General features: G+C 42.5%; 1 protein-coding gene across 2 annotated transcripts; it reads right to left on the bottom strand.

The window, feature by feature from the left end:
- Window positions 1-9,800: 9,800 nt before the first annotated feature.
- LOC115139192 (consortin-like) lies at window positions 9,801-25,097 on the bottom strand. Of its 2 annotated transcripts, XM_029676327.2 has the most exons (12): window positions 24,882-25,097; window positions 23,231-23,433; window positions 22,935-23,127; window positions 21,458-21,555; window positions 19,366-19,396; window positions 17,612-17,698; window positions 17,347-17,461; window positions 14,085-14,106; window positions 13,872-13,965; window positions 13,114-13,376; window positions 12,280-12,424; window positions 9,801-11,927 (listed from the first exon to the last, which is right to left on the bottom strand). In XM_029676327.2, exons 3-12 carry the CDS (start codon window positions 23,020-23,022, stop codon window positions 11,719-11,721), a joined length of 1,152 nt encoding a protein of 383 aa, XP_029532187.1. In that variant the 5' UTR covers window positions 23,023-23,127; window positions 23,231-23,433; window positions 24,882-25,097; the 3' UTR covers window positions 9,801-11,718. The 2 variants fall into 2 exon arrangements, with proteins under 2 accessions (XP_029532187.1, XP_029532188.1); XM_029676328.2 differs by having other exon boundaries at window positions 22,935-23,430.
- Window positions 25,098-25,566: the final 469 nt, after the last annotated feature.

Raw genomic sequence — 25,566 nt, 5'->3', positions numbered from 1 at the left:
AACGCTGCTCCTGGACTGCATGTGAACTCCTCCTCTGTTAACCACAGCACAGGGTTTAGTTCTCGCTCCTGTATCTGTTTACATTATCGTGTATCTACCTTCACAATGTCATGAGAGAGAGAGAGACTTGATAGGAAGGAATTGTGGTTCATTCAGAATGGTGATCGCTGTCTGTACAATAGCGACAGGCGTGGCTCTGTGGACCAATCAAAGTCAACATAGTAAATCAACACACATGATGTGTACCAATGATAATCAAGACGTAGATAAGAATAAGCAAAAAACTGTGGACGGTGGACAGACCATGAACAGACACAACCCTGGCCTGCATTACTAGCAAACCAAACCAACACATCAACCAGAGACTGAGCCAACCTGCTCCATGTTTCTGGGTACAGATCCTAGCGTTGGGTGTTCCCTGAGAGGGGTGCAGAGCCTCAGCATAACCATACCTGAAAATCATTAGACTGAAAGATCTTCGCTCCATCTGTTAGAGGAGAGGGAGCAGTGACAGGGAGCACTCAAAGTTGTGACTGCTAGCCTCCACTTCCATAAACTGATCAAATGAATACAGTGCCTCATTTTAAATAATAATGAATTAAATATGTTTCTACTTATCTAATCAACGATACCTGCATCCAAAACTTGAATAAGCATAAAACATTTATGGCGGTTCTTCTCACTAGACACATGGCTGACTGGACCATTCATATAAATGTCTCATCAGGCCTGAGTCGACTACAGGGCCTGCTTCCTGCTGGGTCCAGCCTTGGTGAGCACGCCAAAGGAGAACTCTGGAAACTGAGGAGCAGAAAAATCAACCAATTAACTGGAAAATTTAGCTCATTACCTTAATGTCCAATACAGATCATTTTTTCTTGTTATCGTTTTCCAGTACAGTAACTGTGTGCTATATTCACACAGATCTGACAGCTATAGAGGTTAGCTCAGCGAGGGGCTCACAGTTCAATGAAGAGGAGGCTATTCAATTAAATTAAATTCAATTCAATTCAATTCAATTCAAGGGCTTTATTGGCATGGGAAACATGTGTTAACATTGCCAAAGCAAGTGAGGTAGACAACATACAAAGTGAATATATAAAGTGAAAAACAACAAAAATTAACAGTAAACATTACACATACAGAAGTTTCAAAACAGTAAAGACATTACAAATGTCATATTATATATATATATACAATGTACAAATAGTTAAAGGACACAAGATAAAATGAATAAGCATAAATATGGGTTGTATTTACAATGGTGTTTGTTCTTCACTGGTTGCCCTTTTCTCGTGGCAACAGGTCACAAATATTGCTGCTGTGATGGCACACTGTGGAATTTCACCCAAAAGATATGGGAGTTTTTCAAAATTGGATTTGTTTTCGAATTCTTTGTGGATCTGTGTAATCTGGGGGAAATATGTCTCTCTAATATGGTCATACATTGGGCAGGAGGTTAGGAAGTGCAGCTCAGTTTCCACCTCATTTTGTGGGCAGTGAGCACATAGCCTGTCTTCTCTTGAGAGCCATGTCTGCCTACGGCGGCCTTATTCATTTGTCTCGTCTCTCTACTCTGCCCTTCTTTCACTGCCCTTAATATGGCCAACCAACTGTGACTGTCCCTTTATTTTACAAGATTGGTAACCAAGCTTCCTGATTAAGCTAATTACCACACACATCTAATGTGGAAAAATACACTGTATGGGCCAATATGGACTCTAGTGCACTCTAGTGCACTATGTACTGTAATGAATAGGGTGTTAGGCCCTGGTCAGAAGTAGTGCACTATGTACTGTAATGAATAGGGTGTTAGGCCCTGGTCAGAAGTAGTGCATTATGTACTGTAATGAATAGGGTGTTAGGCCCTGGTCAGAAGTAGTGCACTATGTACTGTAATGAATGGGGTGTTAGGCCCTGGTCAGAAGTAGTGCACTATGTACTGTAATGAATAGGGTGGTAGGCCCTGGTCAGAAGTAGTGCACTATGTACTGTAATGAATAGGGTGTTAGGCCCTGGTCAGAAGTAGTGCACTATGTAGAGTATAGGAGCTTCAATCTCCAGATGCCACCAACACCTTCATGCACAGAGTACTGAACCTGGGGAGGGAGGAAAGGGAAGGAGGGAGAATGGGAGAGAGAGAGAGAGAGAGAGAGAGAGAGAGAGAGGGGGGGAGAATGGGAGAGAGAGGAGAGGGAGGGAGAGAGAGAGAGGGGGAAAGAGAGAGGGAAAGAGAGAGGGAAAGAGAGAATGGGAGAGGGAGAGAGAGGGGGGAGAGAGAATGGGAGAGAGAGAGAGAGAGAGAGAGAGAGAGAGAGAGAGAGGGAAAGAGAGATTGGGAGAGAGAGGAGAGGAGAGGGGAGGGAGAGAGAGAGAGGGAGAGAGATAGAGAGAGAGAGAGGGAGGGAAAGAGAGGATGGGAGAGAGCGAGGAGAGAGAGAGAGAGAGGGAGGGAAAGAGAGGATGGGAGAGAGAGGAGAGGGCGAGGGAGAGGGAGAAGGAGAGAGAGAGAGAGAGAGAGAGAGAGAGAGAGAGAGAGAGAGAGAGAGAAAGAGAAAATATATATGAATAACATTTATCACGTGTATGTTCCTGTAAGCTACTGATGCCAGGTGAAACGTACAGTAGAGGTAGGACACATCACAGGCATTATATTCCCTAGTGCAGCATTGTTGTCCAGAACCAGTGTTGAGACACTCCACAGACATAATGAGGAGAGAAATATGATGAATCACTTGAGACTGATGTATGACTCATTATCATCTAATTCTCTCCACATGAAGAAAGACATGGGTTGTTTACAATCTTTTTTCTCTCCACATTGGATGTTTGTGAGTAAATGAGGCTTCACCAGAAACAGTAGCTAGTAATTTAAAAAATATGTGGACGGTCGCTGTTGCTTGACCTAATTAGCTGTAGTGAAAGCAGGGAAGGGGAGAGAGTTGAAGATACTGAGGTAGACTATGGACATGGCAGGAGTTCTACCTATAATATAATACACACTTTTAGCGCATGAATTCCAGTCATGCGTGCATACATTTTAGATACTAGGTGGTCCCGGGAATCAAACACACTAACCTGGCGCTGCAAGCACCATACTGGACCAACTGAGCTACAGAGGACCACCTACATGGGTACAGGTGGGTACAGTACACAACAGTAGATGGGCTTGAACAGTGGGCTTGGTATTGAGTAGGTTGGGTAGCCATGATGGATAAAATACTGGCTAAAGAAGGGGTAGCCAGGTTACCAGTCCATTTCTGCTTTGGTAAAATTGGTCAAAACAGCTACTCATCACCAAGACAACAATGTAGCATTATTGAGTAATTGAATGCAGGCAGACATGGTCAGGTCCAGAGGGTCAAGGTTTGTTGTTGTGTTACATCTTAACGTTGACTCCTCCTCATACAGGAAGCGCTGGAATCTCCTGACCACCCATGGGTCTGAGCCAATGAAAGATATGGCATGCTGGACAATCTGCTTACTGAAGAACAGGCTAGCCCTGAGGAATACACACACACACACATACATACACATACACATGCACAGGCATATACACACACACACACACACACACACACACACACACAGTCATAGTACTTCCAAATACACTCTCGATTTGCACCATCACCCACAGAATTCAACACAGACAGAGAGAGACTAATTTCATCTATAGACTTGTCCTCTAAATCCACCTCAGCATTGCCAAGAACCGACTGTCCCATACCAATAAAATGACATTACTTTGAATGGGAATGCAGTGAACACAGACAGTCTGTACATCAGAGATCTGCCAATACCTCTTCTTGACTTTGGCTCCTACAATGGGGAGAGGTTGGTGGTCAAATTTCTTCCTCAGCTTTCTCAGGGAGCCGCTCTATGCAAAGCCGTAGATGGCTTACTTCCATGTCACAGCCTCCCTACAGGGAAGTGAGGAACATCTCTTTAGCCAAGTCACCATCACAACAAACTGTTAAAGAGATATTTCACTTTAAAAATTCAGTCTGTCAGAATTCACCATGGCAACAAACATATTTTTAAGGGATAGTCCACCCCTAAACGAACATTTGGCTGATATTTTCTATCCTCAAAAATGGTTTATGAGACCACATCTCATGTGAATTGTCAATTCTTCACAGATGGCTGCCGGTACAAACACGCAGACATAAACAAAAACATTCACGAACACAACTAACAGTGCAGCTCTCTACCTTTTTAAACTGGTCCCTGGTGTACAGGATGCTCATGTCAGCTGGGATGGAGTCAAATCCACAGCTGCCAATCACACCGCTCTGCTGAGGTGGTCCAGCTGCTTTCTCTCCAGGAACTATGGACCTTAACACAACACGACCATACAAACTACCATTCAAACACTATGCCAATCGAGCAAAGGTTCTGTTGTCTTTTCAGGTCTGATATCTGATTCAAGGTTAATTTTACAGTAATGCTATTGGTCAACTACTCAGATTTTGAATGTAAACAACTCTGATGTTATAAAAGGGTCTTAGGTTCATTGTCTCTTTCTCTTTTTGCTCCTGATCTGTGCTGGTGAATCTCTCCCATAAGCTATTGGCCATGGCACTCTCTCTCTCCCATAAGCTATGGGCCATGGCACACTCTCTCTCTCCCATAAGCTATGGGCCATGGCACTCTCTAACTCCCATAAGCTATGGCACTCTCTCTCTCCCATAAGCTATGGGCCATGGCACTCTCTCTCTCCCATAAGCTATGGGCCATGGCACTCTCTCTCTCCCATAAGCTATGGCACTCTCTCTCCCTCTCTGATCATGCTTAGAATAATGCCTTTATTAATGCATTGTAGATTAAGCTTTCTGCCTTGTAAATGTAATCATTCATTTTACAAAGTAATGAAATACACTTGCATTTAGAATTCCATTCCCCAACATTTCTTGATAGCCTATTAACTCAACTATTTTTTATTTTACCTTTATTTAACCAGGCAAGTCAGTTAAGAACAAATTCTTATTTTCAAATTCAATGACGGCCTAGGAACAGTGGGTTAGATTTGTACCTTGTCAGCTCGGGGGTTTGAACTGGCAACCTTCCGGTTACTAGTCCAACACTCTAACCACTAGGCTACCCTGCCGCCCCACTATGGTCTCTTGCATGATGCTAAATCATCTTTATGGAGTCAGGTAGTCTTATTCCGGGTCGCATATGAGATATTTATAATATCATATATATCCAATAATACCTCACTACAGTAAGTGGTGACCCCGACGTGATGCTCAGACCTCCAAACAATGTCATAAAGTGTGATTGAGTCATCACGCTGGGCCTTGGTGCCTGCAAGTCGCCAGTCGCGAGTATCACCTGCTTTCATTCTTGCACTATGTGTATGTGTGTGTGTGTGTGTGTGTGTGTTAATCAACTCCTCATCACCTTATCAGAAGTCAAAAGTATACCATCATCTCCTTATATGATTCCCATATCTTTGCTTTTGCCAACATATTATTATGGTCCATACATACTGATAGAGCAGAGTCTACTGTAATGTACTGCAGTACCCAGGACACAGCTACACAGTCAGAATATTCCTTACAAGCTTAATGCGCAGTGACAGTTTTCCAATTATCATTGGGGGACAGGAGTACCTTGGGAGTCTGGACGAATGACAACTCAGGCCCACAGCTGTGAGAGGCCAACCAGACGCCTCCTTCCTCCCAGGTCTCAACAACAACAACACTCATTATAACTGGCCCCACAAAGTTGAGAACAACCAGTCCTTGTTGGCACATGATGGCCCATGAGTCTGCTTCGGAAACATCAGCCATGAATATTTCAACTTCAGTCCTCTAATAGCTCTGGCTTACCTGGAAACTGAGATCAAAGTTGTCCTGAATGCATGCACTGGTTAAAACACCCATGTTTACAGTGAATCATAGTAGCTGTCCTGAATGCATGCACTGGTTAAAACACCCATGTTTACAGTGAATCATAGTAGCTGTCCTGAAATGCATGGTTAAAACACATGTTTACAGTGGTTAAAACACTGGTTAAAACCACGTTTACAGTGAATCATAGTAGTTGTCCTGAATGCATGCACTGGTTAAAACACCCACGTTTACAGTGAATCATAGTAGCTGTCCTGAATGCATGCACTGGTTAAAACACCCACGTTTACAGTGAATCATAGTAGCTGTCCTGAATGCATGCACTGGTTAAAACACCCACGTTTACAGTGAATCATAGTAGTTGTCCTGAATGCATAAACTGGTTAAAACACCCATGTTTACAGTGAATCATAGTAGTTGTCCTGAATGCATGCACTGGTTAAAACACAAGTTTACAGTGAATCATAAATGCATGCATTGGTTAAAACACACATGTTTACAGTGAATCATAGTAGTTGTCCTGAATGCATGCACTGGTTAAAACACCCACGTTTACAGTGAATCATAGTAGTTGTCCTGAATGCATAAACTGGTTAAAACACCCATGTTTACAGTGAATCATAGTAGTTGTCCTGAATGCATGCACTGGTTAAAACACCCATGTTTACAGTGAATCATAGTAGTTGTCCTGAATGCATGCACTGGTTAAAACACCCATGTTTACAGTGAATCATAGTAGCTGTCCTGAATGCATGCACTGGTTAAAACACCCACGTTTACAGTGAATCATAGTAGCTGTCCTGAATGCATGCACTGGTTAAAACACCCAAGTTTACAGTGAATCATAGTAGTTGTCTTGAATGCATGCACTGGTTAAAACACCCACGTTTACAGTGAATCATAGTAGTTGTCCTGAATGCATGCACTGGTTAAAACACCCACGTTTACAGTGAATCATAGTAGCTTAATAAAATAAGCATTTAGACTGATCATACAGTTTGGAAACATTTGCGTTGTAAGACCAGTTTCACTGTTACTGATCCCACAAGGCAGTGGGATCACTATTCATTCATAGAGTAATTGGTTTATTTATTAATTGATTAATTAATTCAGACTTAGTCATTATAAATCACATACAGTTATAACACCAACTGGGATTAAACTGCAGTATGCACCCATTTAGTGTTTAAATATTAAGTTGTGTTGTTGTTTGCCCGTAGAGAACAACTACTGCGTGTGCATACTGTGTGTGCATACTGTGAGTGCCTAGTCATTCGAAGGCAACTGAAACTGTTGCCGCTGTAAATCATTATATAGTAGCCTAGTCAAACCATGACTAACATCAAATCTTTATTTTACTGGCAGCAGGTAGTATACACTTGCTTCTCTTTTCTGGTTAGGCTAGTGTACTCTGGTATGGAGCGTCACTCTTGGAGGCGTGGTTCAGACCTCCCTCCAGCCACTGTCTGCTCTGTCCAGCCAAGGCCCATTTCAGAGACCCACTGGGACCTTCGGCGCTCTGAGCCTCTTCCACCACAAACTGCCTGTTAAAACCAGAGGCTCCGAATATGATAATATTGTCAGGCCTGGCAGAGGTTACAGTCAACATTGTGCACTAATGCCTATTTACTCAGTGCAATGTGTAAATGGATCTTGGGCAGGGCAGACTACTCTAAATCGCCCCTAGTATTGACTTGTGTTGTGATGTCAACCAATGCAACTACTATAATTTCAACCAATGCATTTCAACAATGGTAGGCGGAATATAGCCATAATGAAATACTACACCACATGGGTTGGCATAATCTGAAATAACTCAAACTTTGTCTGAAAACATATAAACTACGCAGAAGTCTTGATTGAGTCGACTGAGCTGTAGTCCAAAGCTTAATAGTATGCAGTATAATTAATACTACATTGATATTTTTCTAGATTCATAGTGGCTGGTTGGGTTTCAAGGTTTACTGAGACATCTTGTGGCCAGTTGGTGATATTACATCTTGAGTGGAGGCACTGTGTGTAGGCTACAACGTTGCACAACTCATGCCAGTGTGAACTGTAAAATAACATCAACATACCAAGTTTCCTTAATATAATGTATATTCCATCCATATATTCCATTCTACACCTGCATTGCTTGCTGTTTGGGGTTTTAGGCTGGGTTTCTGTACAGCACTTTGAGATATCAGCTGATGTACGAAGGGCTATATAAATCAATTTGATTTGATTTGATTGAGAAAACGAGTCAACAAAAATACGGCAACATTTAAACATGGATTGCATGATGCAACACAATAGTAAACAACATACGGTGAAAATTAGAGGCAACATTAATTGACATTACTCAACCACAACCATTTAGAGAGCATGGAAAGAGAAGACAAGACGTTGACCAAAGACAACCATGTCAGAGGCAATAGATAGAACAGAAGTCTGGGACAATGGTAAACTGGGACTTCCTGTCTGATGTCCATGAAACACAGATTTGTGTGTGCTCTCTGTGCTGTGCTCTCTGTGCTGTCTGAACCAGCAGGAGAACACAACTATCAGTCAACTAAGCACTGTGTGTCCTGGAGAACTACTGGGTCTAGATCAGGGTTCTCCAACTTTGGTCCCGGAGAGATACTGGGTCTAGATCAGGGTTCTCCAACTCTGGTCCTGGAGAGATACTGGGTCGAGATCAGGGTTCTCCAACTCTGGTCCTAAAGAGCTACTGGGTCGAGATCAGGGTTCTCCAACTCTGGTCCTAAAGAGCTACTGGGTCTAGATCAGGGTTCTCCAACTCTGGTCCTAAAGAGATACTGGGTCTAGATCAGGGTTCTCCAACTCTGGTCCTGGAGAGATACTGGGTCGAGATCAGGGTTCTCCAACTCTGGTCCTAAAGAGCTACTGGGTCTAGATCAGGGTTCTCCAACTCTGGTCCTAAAGAGCTACTGGGTCTACATCAGTGTTCTCCAACTCTGGTCCTGGAGAGATACTGGGTCGAGATCAGGGTTCTCCAACTCTGGTCCTAAAGAGCTACTGGGTCTAGATCAGGGTTCTCCAACTCTGGTCCTAAAGAGCTACTGGGTCTAGATCAGGGTTCTCCAACTCTGGTCCTAAAGAGCTACTGGGTCTACATCAGTGTTCTCCAACTCTGGTCCTAAAGAGCTACTGGGTCTACATCAGTGTTCTCCAACTCTGGTCCTAAAGAGCTACTGGGTCTACATAAGTGTTCTCCAACTCTGGTCCTAAAGAGCTACTGGGTCTAGATCAGGGTTCTCCAACTCTGGTCCTAAAGAGCTACTGGGTCTACATCAGTGTTCTCCAACTCTGGTCCTAAAGAGCTACTGGGTCTAGATCAGGGTTCTCCAACTCTGGTCCTAAAGAGCTACTGGGTCTACATCAGTGTTCTCCAACTCTGGTCCTAAAGAGCTACTGGGTCTACATCAGGGTTCTCCAACTCTGGTCCTAAAGAGCTACTGGGTCTAGATCAGGGTTCTCCAACTCTGGTCCTAAAGAGCTACTGGGTCTAGATCAGGGTTCTCCAACTCTGGTCCTAAAGAGCTACTGGGTCTACATCAGTGTTCACCAACTCTGGTCCTAAAGAGCTACTGGGTCTAGATCAGGGTTCTCCAACTCTGGTCCTAAAGAGCTACTGGGTCTACATCAGTGTTCTCCAACTCTGGTCCTAAAGAGCTACTGGATCTAGATCAGGGTTCTCCAACTCTGGTCCTAAAGAGCTACTGGGTCTAGATCAGGGTTCTCCAACTCTGGTCCTGGAGAGATACTGTGTGTGCATGGATTTTGATCCAGCCTTGCAATATAGTCCTCAGATTGGACCACAGTTAGCAGAATCAGGTGTTACTGCTGGGCAGGAATAAAAGCCTGCACACCCACTAGATCTCTGATTTGGAGATCCTTGACGTACAGTAGATATACGTAAACAACGTCTATTCATGAAAGAAAGGGAATGGATTTGTATTGAATACGTTAAGATATACTCATAGAATAAAATACAAACAAATGACATTAAGGGATGTACGGATACATGAGCAGCACAACTAGACAAAAGTGCCTGAGATGTTGAGTAATCCGTACAGTACTGAATGTCATGACTACATTAAAATGCATTACTGTATGAACATTGACCTTAGTTCATATTGTCATACCAAGAGCCATACATACGGTATCTATCATGCATATTTGTATTGATATCGTTACTCGGTTATCAGCAAATTACTTCACAATTTGCCAATTCCAGAGAGCCGTTCTTCACAAATGTGGACTTTCATTTGCAGTGGTCAACAACCATGAGTTCCTTCAGGGGAATGTAGGAGTAATTCCAAACCCAAGTCTCCACGTACAAAAACATCTGGAAAATGTACAACACGTAGGCTACATTTGACAAGTCAAGGAGTCAAGGAGACAAGTCAAGGACTCGGGGCAACAAGTCGAGGAGGAAGTGTCCTTTCAATCCCCAACAAGTCTTTGTTTTTTAATAGCATACTGTACCCCAAGTTTTACTATGAGGCTCTCAAATCCAGATAAACATATTTACTGTTTATCGAATTGTATCTGTTCTTCAGATAAACATATTTTCTAATGAAACATTTGAACTGGAATATACAGGTAACTACCAAGATAAAGGAAACACATGAGTAAATGAGGGATACAAAGGATATTGACAGCAGGTGCTTCCACACGGGTCTGGTTCCTGAGTTAATTAAGCAGTTAACTTCCCATCATGCTTAGGGTCATGTATAAAAATGCCGTTGCCCACTATTTAGGGATCTAAGTGCTTCCACACAGTGTGGTTCCTGAATTAATTAAGCAATTATCATCCCATCGTGCTGTCTGTCTGTCTGTCTGTCTGTGTCTGTCTGTCTGTCTGTGTCTGTCTGTCTGTCTGTCTGTCTGTCTCCAGATCTCAACCAAATTGAACACTTATGGGAGATTCTGGAGTATTTTCCACCACCATCAACAAAACAACAAACAATGTCTTGTGGAAGAATGGTGTTGCATTCCTCCAACAGAGTTCCAGACACTGGTAGAATCTATGCCGAGCTGTATTGAAGCTGTTCTGGCGGCTCGTGGTGACCCAACTCCCTATTAAGATACTTTATGTTGGTGTTTCCTTTATTTTGGCAGTTACCTGTACTTTACAATGCTATGCTTTGTTCCTCTGTGGTTTTGGGAGCTCTTTTGTGCAGCGTACACAAGTTAAAAACAAGAGGTTAAAAACAAGATGGGAGGCAGTGTTCTGGAAACAGTTTGGACTGCATCTGAAAAACGTCTCCTGTTGGGTCACTGATCATAAGCCCATTCAGTCTTTATTTCAGGCCCTTCCACAGAACAACAATGACCTTATGACCTTGACTGCTACAGTAGGTAGGTTCTTCTGTATGTTGAGTCCATAGACTGCTACAGTAGGTAGGTTCTTCTGTATGTTTAGTCCATAGACTGCTACAGTAGGTAGGTTCTTCTGTATGTTTAGTCCATAGACTGCTACAGTAGGTAGGTTCTTCTGTATGTTTAGTCCATAGACTGCTACAGTAGGTAGGTTCTTCTGTATGTTTAGTCCATAGACTGCTACAGTAGGTAGGTTCTTCTGTATGTTTAGTCCATAGACTGCTACAGTGGGCTACTGAGTCTACATCGTCTGCAGCAGTAGGTAAGTGACTGTATGTCCTGACTGCAGCAATAAGTGACTGTATGTCCTGACTGTATGTCCTGACTGCAGCAGTAAGTGACTGTATGTCCTGACTGCAGCAGTAAGTGACTGTATGTCCTGACTGTATGTCCTGACTACAGCAGTAAGTGACTGTATGTCCTGACTGCAGCAGTAAGTGACTGTATGTCCTGACTGCAGTAGTAGTCCTGACTATGATCGTATGGGCATCCAGTGGCTGAACCTATCCAGGAAGCGTTGTACGTGCACAACGTAAAAGTCTATGTTGTGAGAGAAATCAATGCAGATGCTACTGTATGTGTCCGCTAGGGTGCAGTACAGAGCCGTCCCGCCCAGACTGATCACCACGGTTACCAGGCACAACAACAGCAGGATCAAACACGAGTCTCCGCCCACCTCGTCTGCACAGAGAAAAAAACATACTAATTAATATTTTGAACAAGATAATGGTGGTTGGTGCAGATGGTATACACAGATGGTATGAGGTGTTACTACAATGTTATTATATTTGTATTAATTTATAATACGTATAGCTTGTATAGACTGTGTGGGGGGGGGCATGGTGCTCACAACACCAGGGTTGTGGGTTTGATTCCCACAGGGGACCAGTATGTATATATATATATATATATATATATATATATATATATATATATATATATATACACTCACTATTGTCAGTCGCTCTGGATAAGAGAGTCCACTAAAACATGCGTGTGAGAAGACAGAGGTTGTTTTTGGGCTGATCCATACCTGGTTCCATGCCGTCCTCTGGCTGGCTGAAGTGCACCTTTCGTTTGGAGTTGTGTTTGGCTGCATCGGGACCCTCAGGGGGCAGGCCATCTAACGATGCCCTGCTCCTCTTTAGAATGGACACCAGGCCATCTGCTGAGGAGCTCTGGATGGGAGCAGAGTGCTGGGAGTCAGAGATATTATTACAGGGAATAGATGGAAAATAAAAGGCTATATCTGAAATGGCACCATGTTCCCTATATACAGAGCTACATTTGACCAGCTCAATAGGGCCACCTAGAGGTGAAATGATGTATATGTTTGCACAACAAACTGCAATGATGCACAGATGTAGGATTTGATCACCCTGCTGTTGCAGGAAACGCAAACTGTATTCAAGATCTATAAAAAGTTGTAATGTTTTGTCATTTGAGGACGTCATTGTCACAACCATTGACTGATTTATCGAACAGGACCTGTATGTGAGCTATTTGTTCTACAGGCGTCTATTGTGGCCCTTTAATGACATCATAGCCTCTGTGTCCTGTCCTCAAATCTCACTGAGTTCCACCCATGGCCACATTGCTTGGTGTGGCACAGGACATGGAATGAAGTAACAAACACAGCCAACTCCGATTACAGACCCAGCTCCTCTGCCAAGACTTCTCTGGGCTCCCTTGAGCCTGTCCAGGGCTGTGTGTCAATCCAAAAATGTGTGTCCCCTCCCAAACAAGAGACAGAGACCGAGAGAACAGGCAGAGACAGAGACGGAGAGAGAAGAGACAGAGAGAGAAGTGAGAGACAGAGAGATGAGGCGGTAAACATGAGGCCGTTAATGTCTCAGTGTTTCCTCACCTCCTCCACTTGAGACAGTTTGTCCAGGTCTTCGGCTGAGGCTTGGGGAACCCCCGATGGCCACTCCACCACCTGCACCTCCTCTTCTGGACTCTCCTCAAACACCTCCTCTTCATCCACCCCCTGCTCTTCCTCCTCCAACTCTTCCTTTCCTCGCTCTCCCTCCTCTCCTCCCTCCTCCTCAGCCATGTCAGGGAAAGCTCCTGTTGACGTGGTCTCCTTAACATCCTCCTCACTCTGTCTTACAGGGTTGTTGACTCTGACTGCAGAGACAAGAGAAGTGTTGCTTAAAGCACGGACACAACGGTAGCGTTTGCCAGCCAAGAGTACTCAGCACCTCTGAACAGAGTGTCGGATGTAATTTGCAAACCGAGTGCAAACCGGTTCTACATGTAGAATCACACAAAAATGGCATCAGTTAGATGGCCACCAACAAACACAACGAACGAACGGCGACAGAACAGCAGATGAACAGGAGAAGATCAGCAGATTGATTACAGTACTACTGATCACCTGGCTTCACCATAGACAGACACACACACACTAACAGTACTGTAGATATAGCTGAGACAGTACGGAAGCATCATCTGGCATCAGATCCCATTTTATGAGCCCTTATTGATTAGAACCAAACTACAGTCTGAGGCTTTCCAGTGAACAAAAAGGACGATATCATCAACCTCGTATTCACATCTCTAGGCTAAGTGGCCATACTATAATATTGATTTAGGAATTCAAATGATATGTTTTGTGTTGACCTTTTCCATGATGGGATGGTGACCTTTCTTTCTCTCTCCCATCACACTGCCCCCTGGTGTTGTGGCTGTCTTTCAGCACCGTGTCTGCCATGCTCTGGGGGGAGAAACAGCTCTATCATGAATGTCACACCACAAAAACACTCATCTTATGTGATGGATTAAGAAACATGATCAAAATGATGGTGTGTAGTGTACTGTTATTTATTTTCTTACCATTTTCGCACTAAGCATTGGTCTATTACGAGAGAGAGAGAGAGAGAGAGAGAGAGAGAGAGAGAGAGAGAGAGAGAGACACAGAGAGAGACACAGAGAGAGAGACACAGAGAGAGAGAGTCAGATTGGGTAAACTGATGTTTTGAAGCCATTTGATTTAAAAATGTTAAAGCTAACATGACCGGAGGCCACTACAGCAAGTTGGTGTCTGGCATCCAGCTGAATCAATCTACCACAAGCTACTGGGTCGTTGAACCAATTAGGTGCCTTTTCAGTTGTGTAACTCATAAAAAGAGTTTGAATTAAAAAAAACATTTTCCCATCTCAAAAAATAAAATAACGGGGTTGACAATTTCATCTTACTGTAAATCAGCCATAAATCCCCATGTGCTTGTTGTGTGCAACAGGGAGGGGCAATTGAATGCAAGCTTCAAAAAACGAAAACATTTTGAAAAAATGTCTAGCCTGTCTATCTCTGGGTAACAGGGTTGACGTGTTATGTTCGACCCACTCAGTTTTCCACCACAAAACACCAGAAAATGGTCAAAAAGAGTCAAACCAGCTCACCTGCTTTTACACTATGATTAGATGTTCAACATTTCTTTAGAAGAAAAAAAACATTTAAAAAGGAAGAGTTTCACGATATTAAAAAGATAGTTCAGTTCACGTAAGAGGGTTGAACTTAAAATGAGAGCCAGGTTGTTGTTGTTTTTTACCTTAAAATGAATCACATGAAGTAAATAATTATCTTCAGAAATGACTAGGGCTTTACAATGATGGTGAAAACTTACATGGGTTAAAATCTTCCTAAAAGTCACATAGGATATAGGACATAGGATATAGGATATAGGACATAGGATATAGGACATAGGATATAGGATATAGTACATAGGATATAGGATATAGGACATAGGACATAGGACATAAGATATAGGATATAGGATATAGGACATAGGATATAGGACATAGGATATAGGATATAGGATATAGGACATAGGATATAGGACATAGGATATAGGATATAGGACATAGGATATAGGACATAGGATGCACAGAGGGACAATTTTGACTCTTTAGCAAGTCTTTATTCATATTCAAAATCAGATTTATCGAATTTTCCAAAAGGTCTATATTAAAGGGCACTTCATTTAATAAGACAGGCTTTTAAAATGCAATAATTGTGTACAATTCCTACTTGAAATACCAAAGGTACGCAAAAAGGCACTAATTTCATGGAACGCCCCTACGAACACACCAAGCGACATGGGCAGGGTTCTGTGACTGAAAACATTTCTGAGTCTATAGCTTAGTAGAGTAAGTAAGTCAGTCAATCACGGATTACAAAAAGAAAACCAGCCCAGTCACGGACCAGGATGTCTTGCTCCCAGGCAGACTAAATAACTTTTTGCCCGCTTTGAGGACAATACAGTGCCACTGACACGGCCTGCAACTAAAACATGCGGACTCTCCTTCACTGCAGCCGAGGTGAGTAAGACATTTAAACGTGTCAACCCTCGCAAGGCTGCAGGCCCAGACGGCATCCCCAGCCGCGCCCTCAGAGCATGCACAGACCAGCTGGCTGGTGTGTTTACGGACATATTCAATCAATCCCTATCCCAGTCTGTTGTTCCCACATGCTTCAAGAGGGCCACCATTGTTCCTGTTCCCAAGAAAGCTAAGGTAACTGAGCTAAACAACTACCGCCCCGTAGCACTCACTTCCGTCATCATGAAGTGCTTTGAGAGACTAGTCAAGGACCATATCACCTCCACCCTACCTGACACCCTAGACCCACTCCAATTTGCTTACCGCCCAAATAGGTCCACAGACGATGCAATCTCAACCACACTGCACACTGCCCTAACCCATCTGGACAAGAGGAATACCTATGTGAGAATGCTGTTCATCGACTACAGCTCGGCATTTAACACCATAGTGCCCTCCAAGCTCGTCATCAAGCATGAGACCCTGGGTCTCGACCCCGCCCTCAGGAGGCTGAAGAAATTTGGCTTGTCACCGAAAGCACTCACAAACTTCTACAGATGCACAATCGAGAGCATCCTGTCAGGCTGTATCACCGCCTGGTACGGCAACTGCTCCGCCCACAGCCGTAAGGCTCTCCAGAGGGTAGTGAGGTCTGCACAACGCATCACCGGGGGCAAACTACTTGCCCTCCAGGACACCTACACCACCCGATGTCACAGGAAGGCCATAAAGATCATCAAGGACAACAACCACCCGAGCCACTGCCTGTTCACCCCGCTATCATCCAGGAGGCGAGGTCAGTACAGGTGCATCAAAGCTGGGACCGAGAGACTGAAAAACAGCTTCTATCTCAAGGCCATCAGACTGTTAAACAGCCACCACTAACATTGAGTGGCTGCTGCCAACACACTGACTCAACTCCAGCCACTTTAATAATGGGAATTGATGGGAAATTATGTAAAATATATCACTAGCCACTTTAAACAATGCTACCTAATATAATGTTTACATACCCTACATTATTCATCTCATATGTATATGTATATACTGTATTCTATATCATCTACTGCATCTTGATGTAATACATGTATCACTAGCCACTTTAACTATGCCACTTTGTTTACATACTCATCTCATATGTATATACTGCACTCAATACCATTTACTGTATCTTGCCTATGCCGCTCTGTACCATTACTCATTCATATATCTTTATGTACATATTCTTTATCCCCTTACACTTGTGTCTATAAGGTAGTAGTTTTGGAATTGTTAGCTAGATTACTTGTTGGTTATTACTGCATTGTCGGAACTAGAAGCACAAGCATTTTGCTACACTCGCATTAACATCTGCTAACCATGTGTATGTGACAAATAAAATTTGATTTGATTTGATTAAATGAGCATTAGTTAATTAAGGTGTGATTTCATGTCTAGACAAGAATCACTAGCGTGGGATGCTTATAATCAACATTCAAATATAGGGTATGATCTCACATATTATGACTTTAGCTAATAAATCAAATGAAAATGAACAAATGAAAATATACATTTAAATGCAGACCGTGTTTGCTGTTCAGATTCCTTTGATCCCTGTATGGAGCGGTAGTATTGTGGGTGGTGACAGACTGTGACAAACTAAAGTAAATAGGCATGATTTGCTTTCCCTTCTACAGACACAATCAGTAACACTGCTGCAACTAACTGTCCAAGTGATTGTGCATTTAGTCCCAGTTCTAGAACAGCACTATAACACATCAGTAAGTATCTAGCTCACCTCTGGTGCGTCCTGCAGATCTGGCTCAGCATTTCTATGTGTTCCTGTCCAGTGCTGTTGGTCTCAGCTGGGGAGGTGCTCACTGCTACTCTGTTACGCTCTCTCCACTGGCTCTCTGAAAGCACACAGAACACACAGGTTATGATTAACACACACACACACACACAGTGCAATTGGAAGAATGACAGGGTTATATTTTGTCAGTGATGGGTTCAGGACTTCAGGCTGCAGTGACAGAACAGATGTGTGGAGTAGAGTGCAGTACCCCAGTCCTCCTGCAGGGCAGCAAGATTGGACAGGAGGCGCTCATGGTACAGTTTCTCCAGCTGCAGGAACTGCACCGCCCACTGGTCTGATAACCATTAGCAGTTAAGGAAACCAGATACCACAACAGCCAATAACAGCTGTCCCTGAGGCTGTCAACTCAGGATTCAAAAGACAGGATCATATTAACAAACTTGTGACAAATAAGCATCTGGTGTTTTGAAGATGACATAAATAAATACTGGAATTTTAAAGCTACTCCAGGACATGTTCTGCTGCTCAATAAATAAAATATTTGACCAGAATATGTACTTTACTATTTTTCAGTCGACTGTGTTGGATTATTTCCAGTAGAACCCTTTTCTCTCCCCAGAACTTCCACACCCGGTTCTCCCAGAAATCAACCACCACTATGGTTGCATCTTAGGGAATAGGGTGCCATTTGAGAAGCACACTATGTCTCTGGACATAGACACAAACCTTTCACATCCACACACAACTCTCTCTATACCGCGGGGCCCAGTTACCATGGTAACAGAGCAAACAGGGCGACAGAGTAGACTCCAGCTTGGAGACTCCAGAGGAAACAGACTGCAAGGGACAAAGGGAAATCCACCCGTGACAGAACAGGCCAAATACTAACGACCTCGCCACACACGAAAATACCCCACCAATAGAAACTCAGAAACTAAACATCATATTCCGCTCTGCCCAGCACACTTGGAAACACGTTATCTTGGTTACCCAGAGGTCAAATTCTCTCGCAAATGTTTGTCATTTCCTATTTGTCTTCTGGGGAAAATGCCATTAACAATTGTGATAACCTTTGTGCAAAGGAAGGAAGCGAAGTCTCCTCCCTCTCAAATGGAAATTTGAGGCCAAACCCCTTCCCCCTGCTAATTTCACCTGTGTTTATAATGGCCAAAAGAGACTGTTTGTTTTTATGCATTTTTACAATATAGACAATTTTGACTTTGTGTCTGTGGAATCTAGTAGAAACAGTTTATCACCTGCTGGGAAATCACTGCACAAGCACCGCCTTGGCCCAATCCAGATTCATTCAAATAATCAATGAAGAAAACCCAAAACCAGGAACTGCTGCTGCTCGTAATCACATAGTTCTACGTGAGCCTTGACAGATTCTCGTTTGTCCACGTGAATCTGTCCATGAGAGATTAGGAAACACTTTTTAAAAAATGGTCCCTTTCCTTCAGCCAGTTGAATGGATCTTAAAGTAACATTATAAATACTGTCACCACAGTTCCCAGAGTGACATCATAAATCACTGTCACCACAGTCCCCAGAGTGACATCATAAATCACTGGCACCACAGTCCCCAGAGTGACATCATAAATCACTGTCACCACAGTCCCCAGAGTGACATCATAAATCACTGTCACCACAGTTCCCAGAGTGACATCATAAATCACTGTCACCACAGTCCCCGGAGTGACATCATAATTCCCTGGCACCACAGTCCTCAGAGTGACATCATAAATCACTGTCACCACAGTCCTCAGAGTGACATCATAAATCACTGTCACCACAGTCCCCGGAGTGACATCATAATTCCCTGGCACCACACTCCTCAGAGTGACATCATAAATCACTGTCACCACAGTCCTCAGAGTGACATCATAAGTCACTGTCACCACAGTTCCCAAAGCTTCGAAAGAAACACACTGCAATTCAACAGCTCAATTAAAACAAAAGACATAGTGGAGATAAGTATTAGGAATGTGATGGCAAGGATACAGTCCTCATCCAGGGAGTAGGCCTCTGCTATCTGAGAAGAACGAGACAGAGAGAGAGAAAGAGTTAACATCTGGCAATGTTAACATATGTTTCACATGCCAATAAAGTCCTTAAATTGAAATTGAATTGAGAGAGGGGGGGGGGGAGACATTACAAACCGACCTGCTTATTCTGTTACTTGGATAACTCACTCAGAATCAGACTTGTACGTATGTCGGGACTTTACTTAAAAATATAATGTGCTCTCAATATGTTACATAAAGGAAATACATAAACTAGATAGTTTAATTTAGAAAGTAATTAATTTAATTTAATTAGAAATGTATTTTGCTGAAGAAAAATGGTGTACTTGCTTTAGCTGCAGACTCTAGAATAGATATTCTCGTGCTTGGGAATGAAGTATTGGAAGGTATAGGGAAAAAAGACTCAAGATGGGACTCAGATGTCACGTGGTCAATAACAAGGCGTTGTGTGTCAGGTTCACTTATAACATGACGCACAGCAGAACTCAAAACAACTCTGCCTGTCCCTGCCTCAACTCTGTAGAGCCACACATACTCCAGATGCCATGAGATTTCCCATAGAGGTCAACGCCTGTTTACAAGGAGTTTACTTCTCTTGGCCAGTTATTCTGCCAATACTCCACTGATTGTACCAGTCTGATCACAGAGCAACTCTTTCTTCTGTATCAGTGTATAAGAGGCCTGTCCCAAATGGCACCCTGTTCCCTGTATAGAGCACTACTTTTGACCCGGGCCCATAGGGAATGACCATATGTAGGGAATAGAGTGCCATTTGAGACGTAGCCCTTAGTGTTGCCGGTCCTTTCAATGGGGAGTCTAAATCATAGCTTGCTCTTTGTTCCATGATGATCAGAATTGGCAAAGACAGAAAAACAACTACAAGACTATTACAGTACTATGGGGGCCAACGTAGTGGCAGAATAAGATTAGAACAGTGTACAGAGAAAGGGCATCATACCTTTAAAAATGTGCTTGTCTTGTCCTAGTGGCAATGAATTTGCTGATAACTACTTTAATGAGGGAAACAATTACATGTTGTTGTCTCACCTAGCTATCTTTAGATTAATACACTAACTGTAAATCACTCTGGATAAGAGCATCTGCTAAATGACTAAAATGTCAAATGTAATGATTACATTTCTTAAAGCTTGATTTATTCTCCCTACAAACGAAAACAAAACAGAACGGAAAGACAAGATGTTTCAGTGGCAAAAAATAGGTGACAGAAGAGGATGGTACAAAACACAATCGGCCCTTAGGACCAATCCACAGAGGACCAGAACACAGAGGACCAATCCACAGAGGACCAGAACACAGAGGACCAATCCACAGAGAACCAATCCACAGAGGACCAATCCACAGAGGACCAGAACACAGAGGACCAATCCACAGAGGACCAGAACACAGAGGACCAATCCACAGAGGACCAGAACATAGAGGACCAATCCACAGAGGACCAATCCACAGAGGACCAGAACACAGAGGACCAATCCACAGAGGACCAATCCACAGAGGACCAGAACACAGAGGACCAATCCACAGAGGACCAGAACACAGAGGACCAATCCACAGAGGACCAATCCACAGAGGACCAGAACACAGAGGACCAGAACACAGAGGACCAATCCACAGAGGACCAATCCACAGAGGACCAGAACACAGAGGACCAGAACACAGAGGACCAATCCACAGAGGACCAATCTACAGAGGACCAATCCACAGAGGACCAGAACACAGAGGACCAATCCACAGAGGACCAGAACACAGAGGACCAATCCACAGAGGACCAGAACACAGAGGAACAATCGACAGAGGACCAGAACACAGAGGACCAATCCACAGAGGACCAAACACAGAGGACCAGAACACAGAGGACCAATCCACAGAGGACCAATCCACAGAGGACCAGAACACAGAGGACCAGAACACAGAGGACCAATCCACAGAGGACCAGAATACAGAGGACCAATCCACAGAGGACCAGAACACAGAGGACCAATCCACAGAGGACCAGAACACAAAGGACTGTGTGAGGGTGAAAAAACACATACACACACAAACACACACACCTGGTGTAGAGACTGTGGCAGCAGTGTGTGGTCATTGTGTTCTCCCAATGACTGTAGTGAGGCAAGCAGGTCAGGGCTGGGGCCTGGGTGACCACTTCCTGAAAGCACACACAATGTCATGTGCAATACAAAGTTGATGAATAGAGATGGTAGAATGAATAGGTGTAACATTTTAACAGGGATGCAGTAGAATGTATAGCTGTAACATTTTAAAAGGTATGCAGTAGAATGAATAGGTGTAACATTTTAAAAGGTATGCAGTAGAATGTATAGCTGTAATAGTTTAAAAGGTATGCAGTAGAATGTATAGCTGTAACATTTTAAAAGGTATGCAGTAGAATGTATAGGTGTAACATTTTAAAAGGTATGCAGTAGAATGTATAGCTGTAACAGTTTAACAGGGATGCAGTAGAATGTATAGCTGTAACATTTTAAAAGGTATGCAGTAGAATGTATAGCTGTAACAGTTTAAAAGGTATGCAGTAGAATGTATAGCTGTAACATTTTAAAAGGTATGCAGTAGAATGTATAGGTGTAACATTTTAAAAGGTATGCAGTAGAATGTATAGGTGTAACATTTTAAAAGGTATGCAGTAGAATGTATAGCTGTAACAGTTTAAAAGGTATGCAGTAGAATGTATAAGTGTAACATTTTAAAAGGTATGCAGTAGAATGTATAGGTGTAACATTTTAAAAGTTATGCAGTAGAATGTATAGGTGTAACATTTTAAAAGGTATGCAGTAGAATGTATAGGTGTAACATTTTAAAAGGTATGCAGTAGAATGTATAGGTGTAACATTTTAAAAGGGATGCAGTAGAATGAATAGGTGTAACATTTTAAAAGGTATGCAGTAGAATGTATAGCTGTAACATTTTAAAAGGTATGCAGTAGAATGTATAGGTGTAACATTTTAAAAGGTATGCAGTAGAATGTATAGGTGTAACATTTTAAAAGGTATGCAGTAGAATGTATAGGTGTAACATTTTAAAAGGTATGCAGTAGAATGTATAGCTGTAACAGTTTAAAAGGTATGCAGTAGAATGTATAAGTGTAACATTTTAAAAGGTATGCAGTAGAATGAATAGTAACATTTTAAAATGTATAGCTGTAACATTTTGTAACAGGTGTAACATTTTAAAAGGTATGCAGTAGAATGTATAGCTGTAACATTTTAAAAGGTATGCAGTTGAATGTATAGGTGTAACATTTTAAAAGGTATGCAGTTGAATGTAGAGGTGTAACATTTTAAAATAATCTGTTAGATTTGACCTTTTGAGGCTACTCTTAAGGTGTTATCATGGCAGCCATAAAGAGTAAGGACATTCTAGTGCTCTAGTAGCAAAGATACCATTTGTGCTTGTCTTTTGAAACAGCTTGAGGTAGGTGACCCAGATATACTACACAGTAAATATGTCCCGTATACTACACATGCAGTACTGAACGAGAGGTGTGCTTTATGCAGAGTGCTAGGCTACCTGAGGCAGTTCCAGTGTTGGTTCTCTCCTCTCTCTGAGTAGTATCAGTGTCTGGGTCTCTGGAGGGGCTGCTGCTCTTGTTACCCATCCTCTCCTTCACGCTGTTGTTCTCCTCCAACTCAGTGGTTCCCAAACAGTGGGAGGGATGCGGCTGGCTGCCTTAGGGTTGCCACTTACTAGTATTGGATTCTGGCTAGAGATATTGATTTGGTTCAGGATTACTCTATGGGTCACAGAAAACTCCAAAAGCTTTAGGTCAGCTTAATAAAATGTGGGATCCAATGTTCTAGGTTTACCAGTTTGTTGTTGTTGTTGTTGTTGTTGTTGCAGTTTGGAAAATATGAGTAGACGGTTGTATCATCAGTGAGTGGATAAGGTCTATTATTTCATCTCTTTGAATTCTGGTCTTCTTGTTGGGGTTGTTTGGGGCTCTCCCTGATCCTCGAAAACCCTTGACCAGCTCACCAAGGAGCTTATTCCTCTCCTCTTCAACACCCTGCTGGATATAAACAGATGTTATTGTGTTAGTATCAGCGTGTGTTTCCAACCCAGAGATAAACTGCATTATTTCCTTACTGACTGCACTCCTACTTGAGTTAGTGAGAAAACTCAATGTGCAGAAGAGTAGGAGTGAAATGCTAGTTATTTTGCTGAGTGAATCTTTTCTGAGAGAACTCTTTGTGTTACAAGCCTGACCTCCAGGGGACCAAACATACACAAAATAATCTTGGTTGGGGGCCACCTGGAGGTCGGGGGCCCCCCAGATTGCATATGAACACATGATAAGCAATGGCAACATGTGTAGAATTGCAGGGAATTAGCTTTAAAACTGTGCAAATGTCTCTCTTTCCCCATGGCAAAATGTGTAGACCGGCCCTGCACACACACAGAGACAGAGACAGAGAGAGACAGAGAGACAGACAGAGAGAGAGAGACAGAGACAGATAGAAAGCCAGTTGACACAGTGTTTAATAAACAACCTCCATCATAAGACCTAGCCTACATTTATGCTTGAATGAATGACCAGAGAGTATGGATGGAAAATGCACAGAGTGTCAGCTCGGAACACTTGGTGTCATGTGGATGTGAGCGGGTTTAGAACATAGAACTAGAAAATAGAATGTGACAGTTAGAACACAGCTTAGAGCAAGGAGGACTGTGACTCATATGGTGTGAATCCTGTCTACTGTGTAGTAGTGGCTGGCCTTTACCCTCCTATTATCAAACCACTGTGACTGAGCATTACTCATAGCTCTTACATAGATTTAAAGTGACAAAACTCACGGAACATTTGCACACCATTTCTCAACCATGTTTGTATCATCCAACCTGAAACTGACAAGACTACTGATTACAATTAACCTTTTTGATATATAGAGTAATATGTAAAACAGAAATGTTGTCATTTCAGAGGTCTATTTGGTCTTATTGGGTTATTTTTCTTGTAGTCATGTGTACTTTTATTTTGTGACGTTTGCAGGACCATGTATTTAAATCAAGGCTACTTCATGTCGCCAACCAATAGTGAAGAATTGATGCTGAAGCTGATGCGTTCTGCTTTCAAGTGCGTGCTCTGCTCGGTGTTGTCAAAATTATCAGTACAAGCCAAACCTTTCATGTTGTTTCAATTCATGTAAATACTGTTTAAGTCTACACAGTAACAGTAATAAACAGGATTCATGCGCTACAATATCGCAATTTACAGTATATATGTTCACCTAATTAACAAGTTCATGTTTATTATTCGGCAAGGAAGAGCAAACATTTCAGGCTAGTCCAATAAATGTTGCCGATTCAAAAAGCCATTAATGCGAAATTTAGGCTATAGCTTTATGGGCTAACATGCTGTCATAATTATACCCGAAGAGCACTCAATGATAACAACAGTACAAACTGTGGTACAAACTGTGGTAGGCTACCTCATCACGCGGATGTATTCATACTCACACATGCAGTATAATGTCCCGCGGTAGAGAGCAGATATGTGGGTGAAAATCATCGGAACGGTCATCAACGGTCATACAACTCAATCCCTTCCATTCTGAACGCGATGTTGTAAATGCACATGATGCTATAATCGTGAGTGTCACCGTGGGTAGTGATTTTTAGAATCTGTCAACTAAAGGGATGTTCTCTGCGGATCCATGGTTGTTTACGATCTAATCCGGGAAATTTCTGTTGCAGCTCCTCATTGCAAAATATATCACTTTATTGTACAAACAACGGAGGCAATGGGGACATCTTCTGGCTGAACTCTTATATCCCTCACCGATTGGCCTGCAGTAACTAACTAGAGGAATGGATTTATGGGCTTGCATGTGTTTTTTTGCCCAGTATTTACAAAATGTGGGAAAGTATTGTGTAAAAGGCATCTCCTTAGAAACCGTATATAACAATATATATTACAGAGCTTTGGTATCATTCTCATGGAAAGCTTATTCAATATCTGTCACTTGATATTGCACTGGTGTATCATCAGTAAAGTAACTGAGTCCGTGTTCTTCTAGCCTACTCCTATATGCATGTGCTTGATACCTCTGGGGGTCCTCTGTGCATGTTTCCATTATAATTAAATGGTCAAAATGTATTTGAATAATCCCATGGGTAACTTACTATTTAAAAAGATGCATAG

This window comes from Oncorhynchus nerka, linkage group LG13, assembly GCF_034236695.1.
Source record: "Oncorhynchus nerka isolate Pitt River linkage group LG13, Oner_Uvic_2.0, whole genome shotgun sequence".
Lineage (NCBI taxonomy): Eukaryota > Metazoa > Chordata > Actinopteri > Salmoniformes > Salmonidae > Oncorhynchus > Oncorhynchus nerka.
The sequence above is the reverse complement of the archived record's forward strand: the minus strand, read 5'-3'. Positions and strand labels throughout refer to the sequence as shown.

Coding starts and splice junctions, on each gene's coding strand:
- LOC115139192 (XM_029676327.2), bottom strand. CDS start 23,022: ATGGGTAACAAGAGCAGCAGCCCCTCCAGAGACCCAGACACTGATACT. Junction 21,556..22,934: donor CAACACTGGAACTGCCTCAG/GTAGCCTAGCAC, acceptor GTGTGCTTTCAG/GAAGTGGTCACCCAGGCCCC. Junction 13,377..13,871: donor ACCATCCCATCATGGAAAAG/GTCAACACAAAA, acceptor TTGTCTCTGCAG/TCAGAGTCAACAACCCTGTA.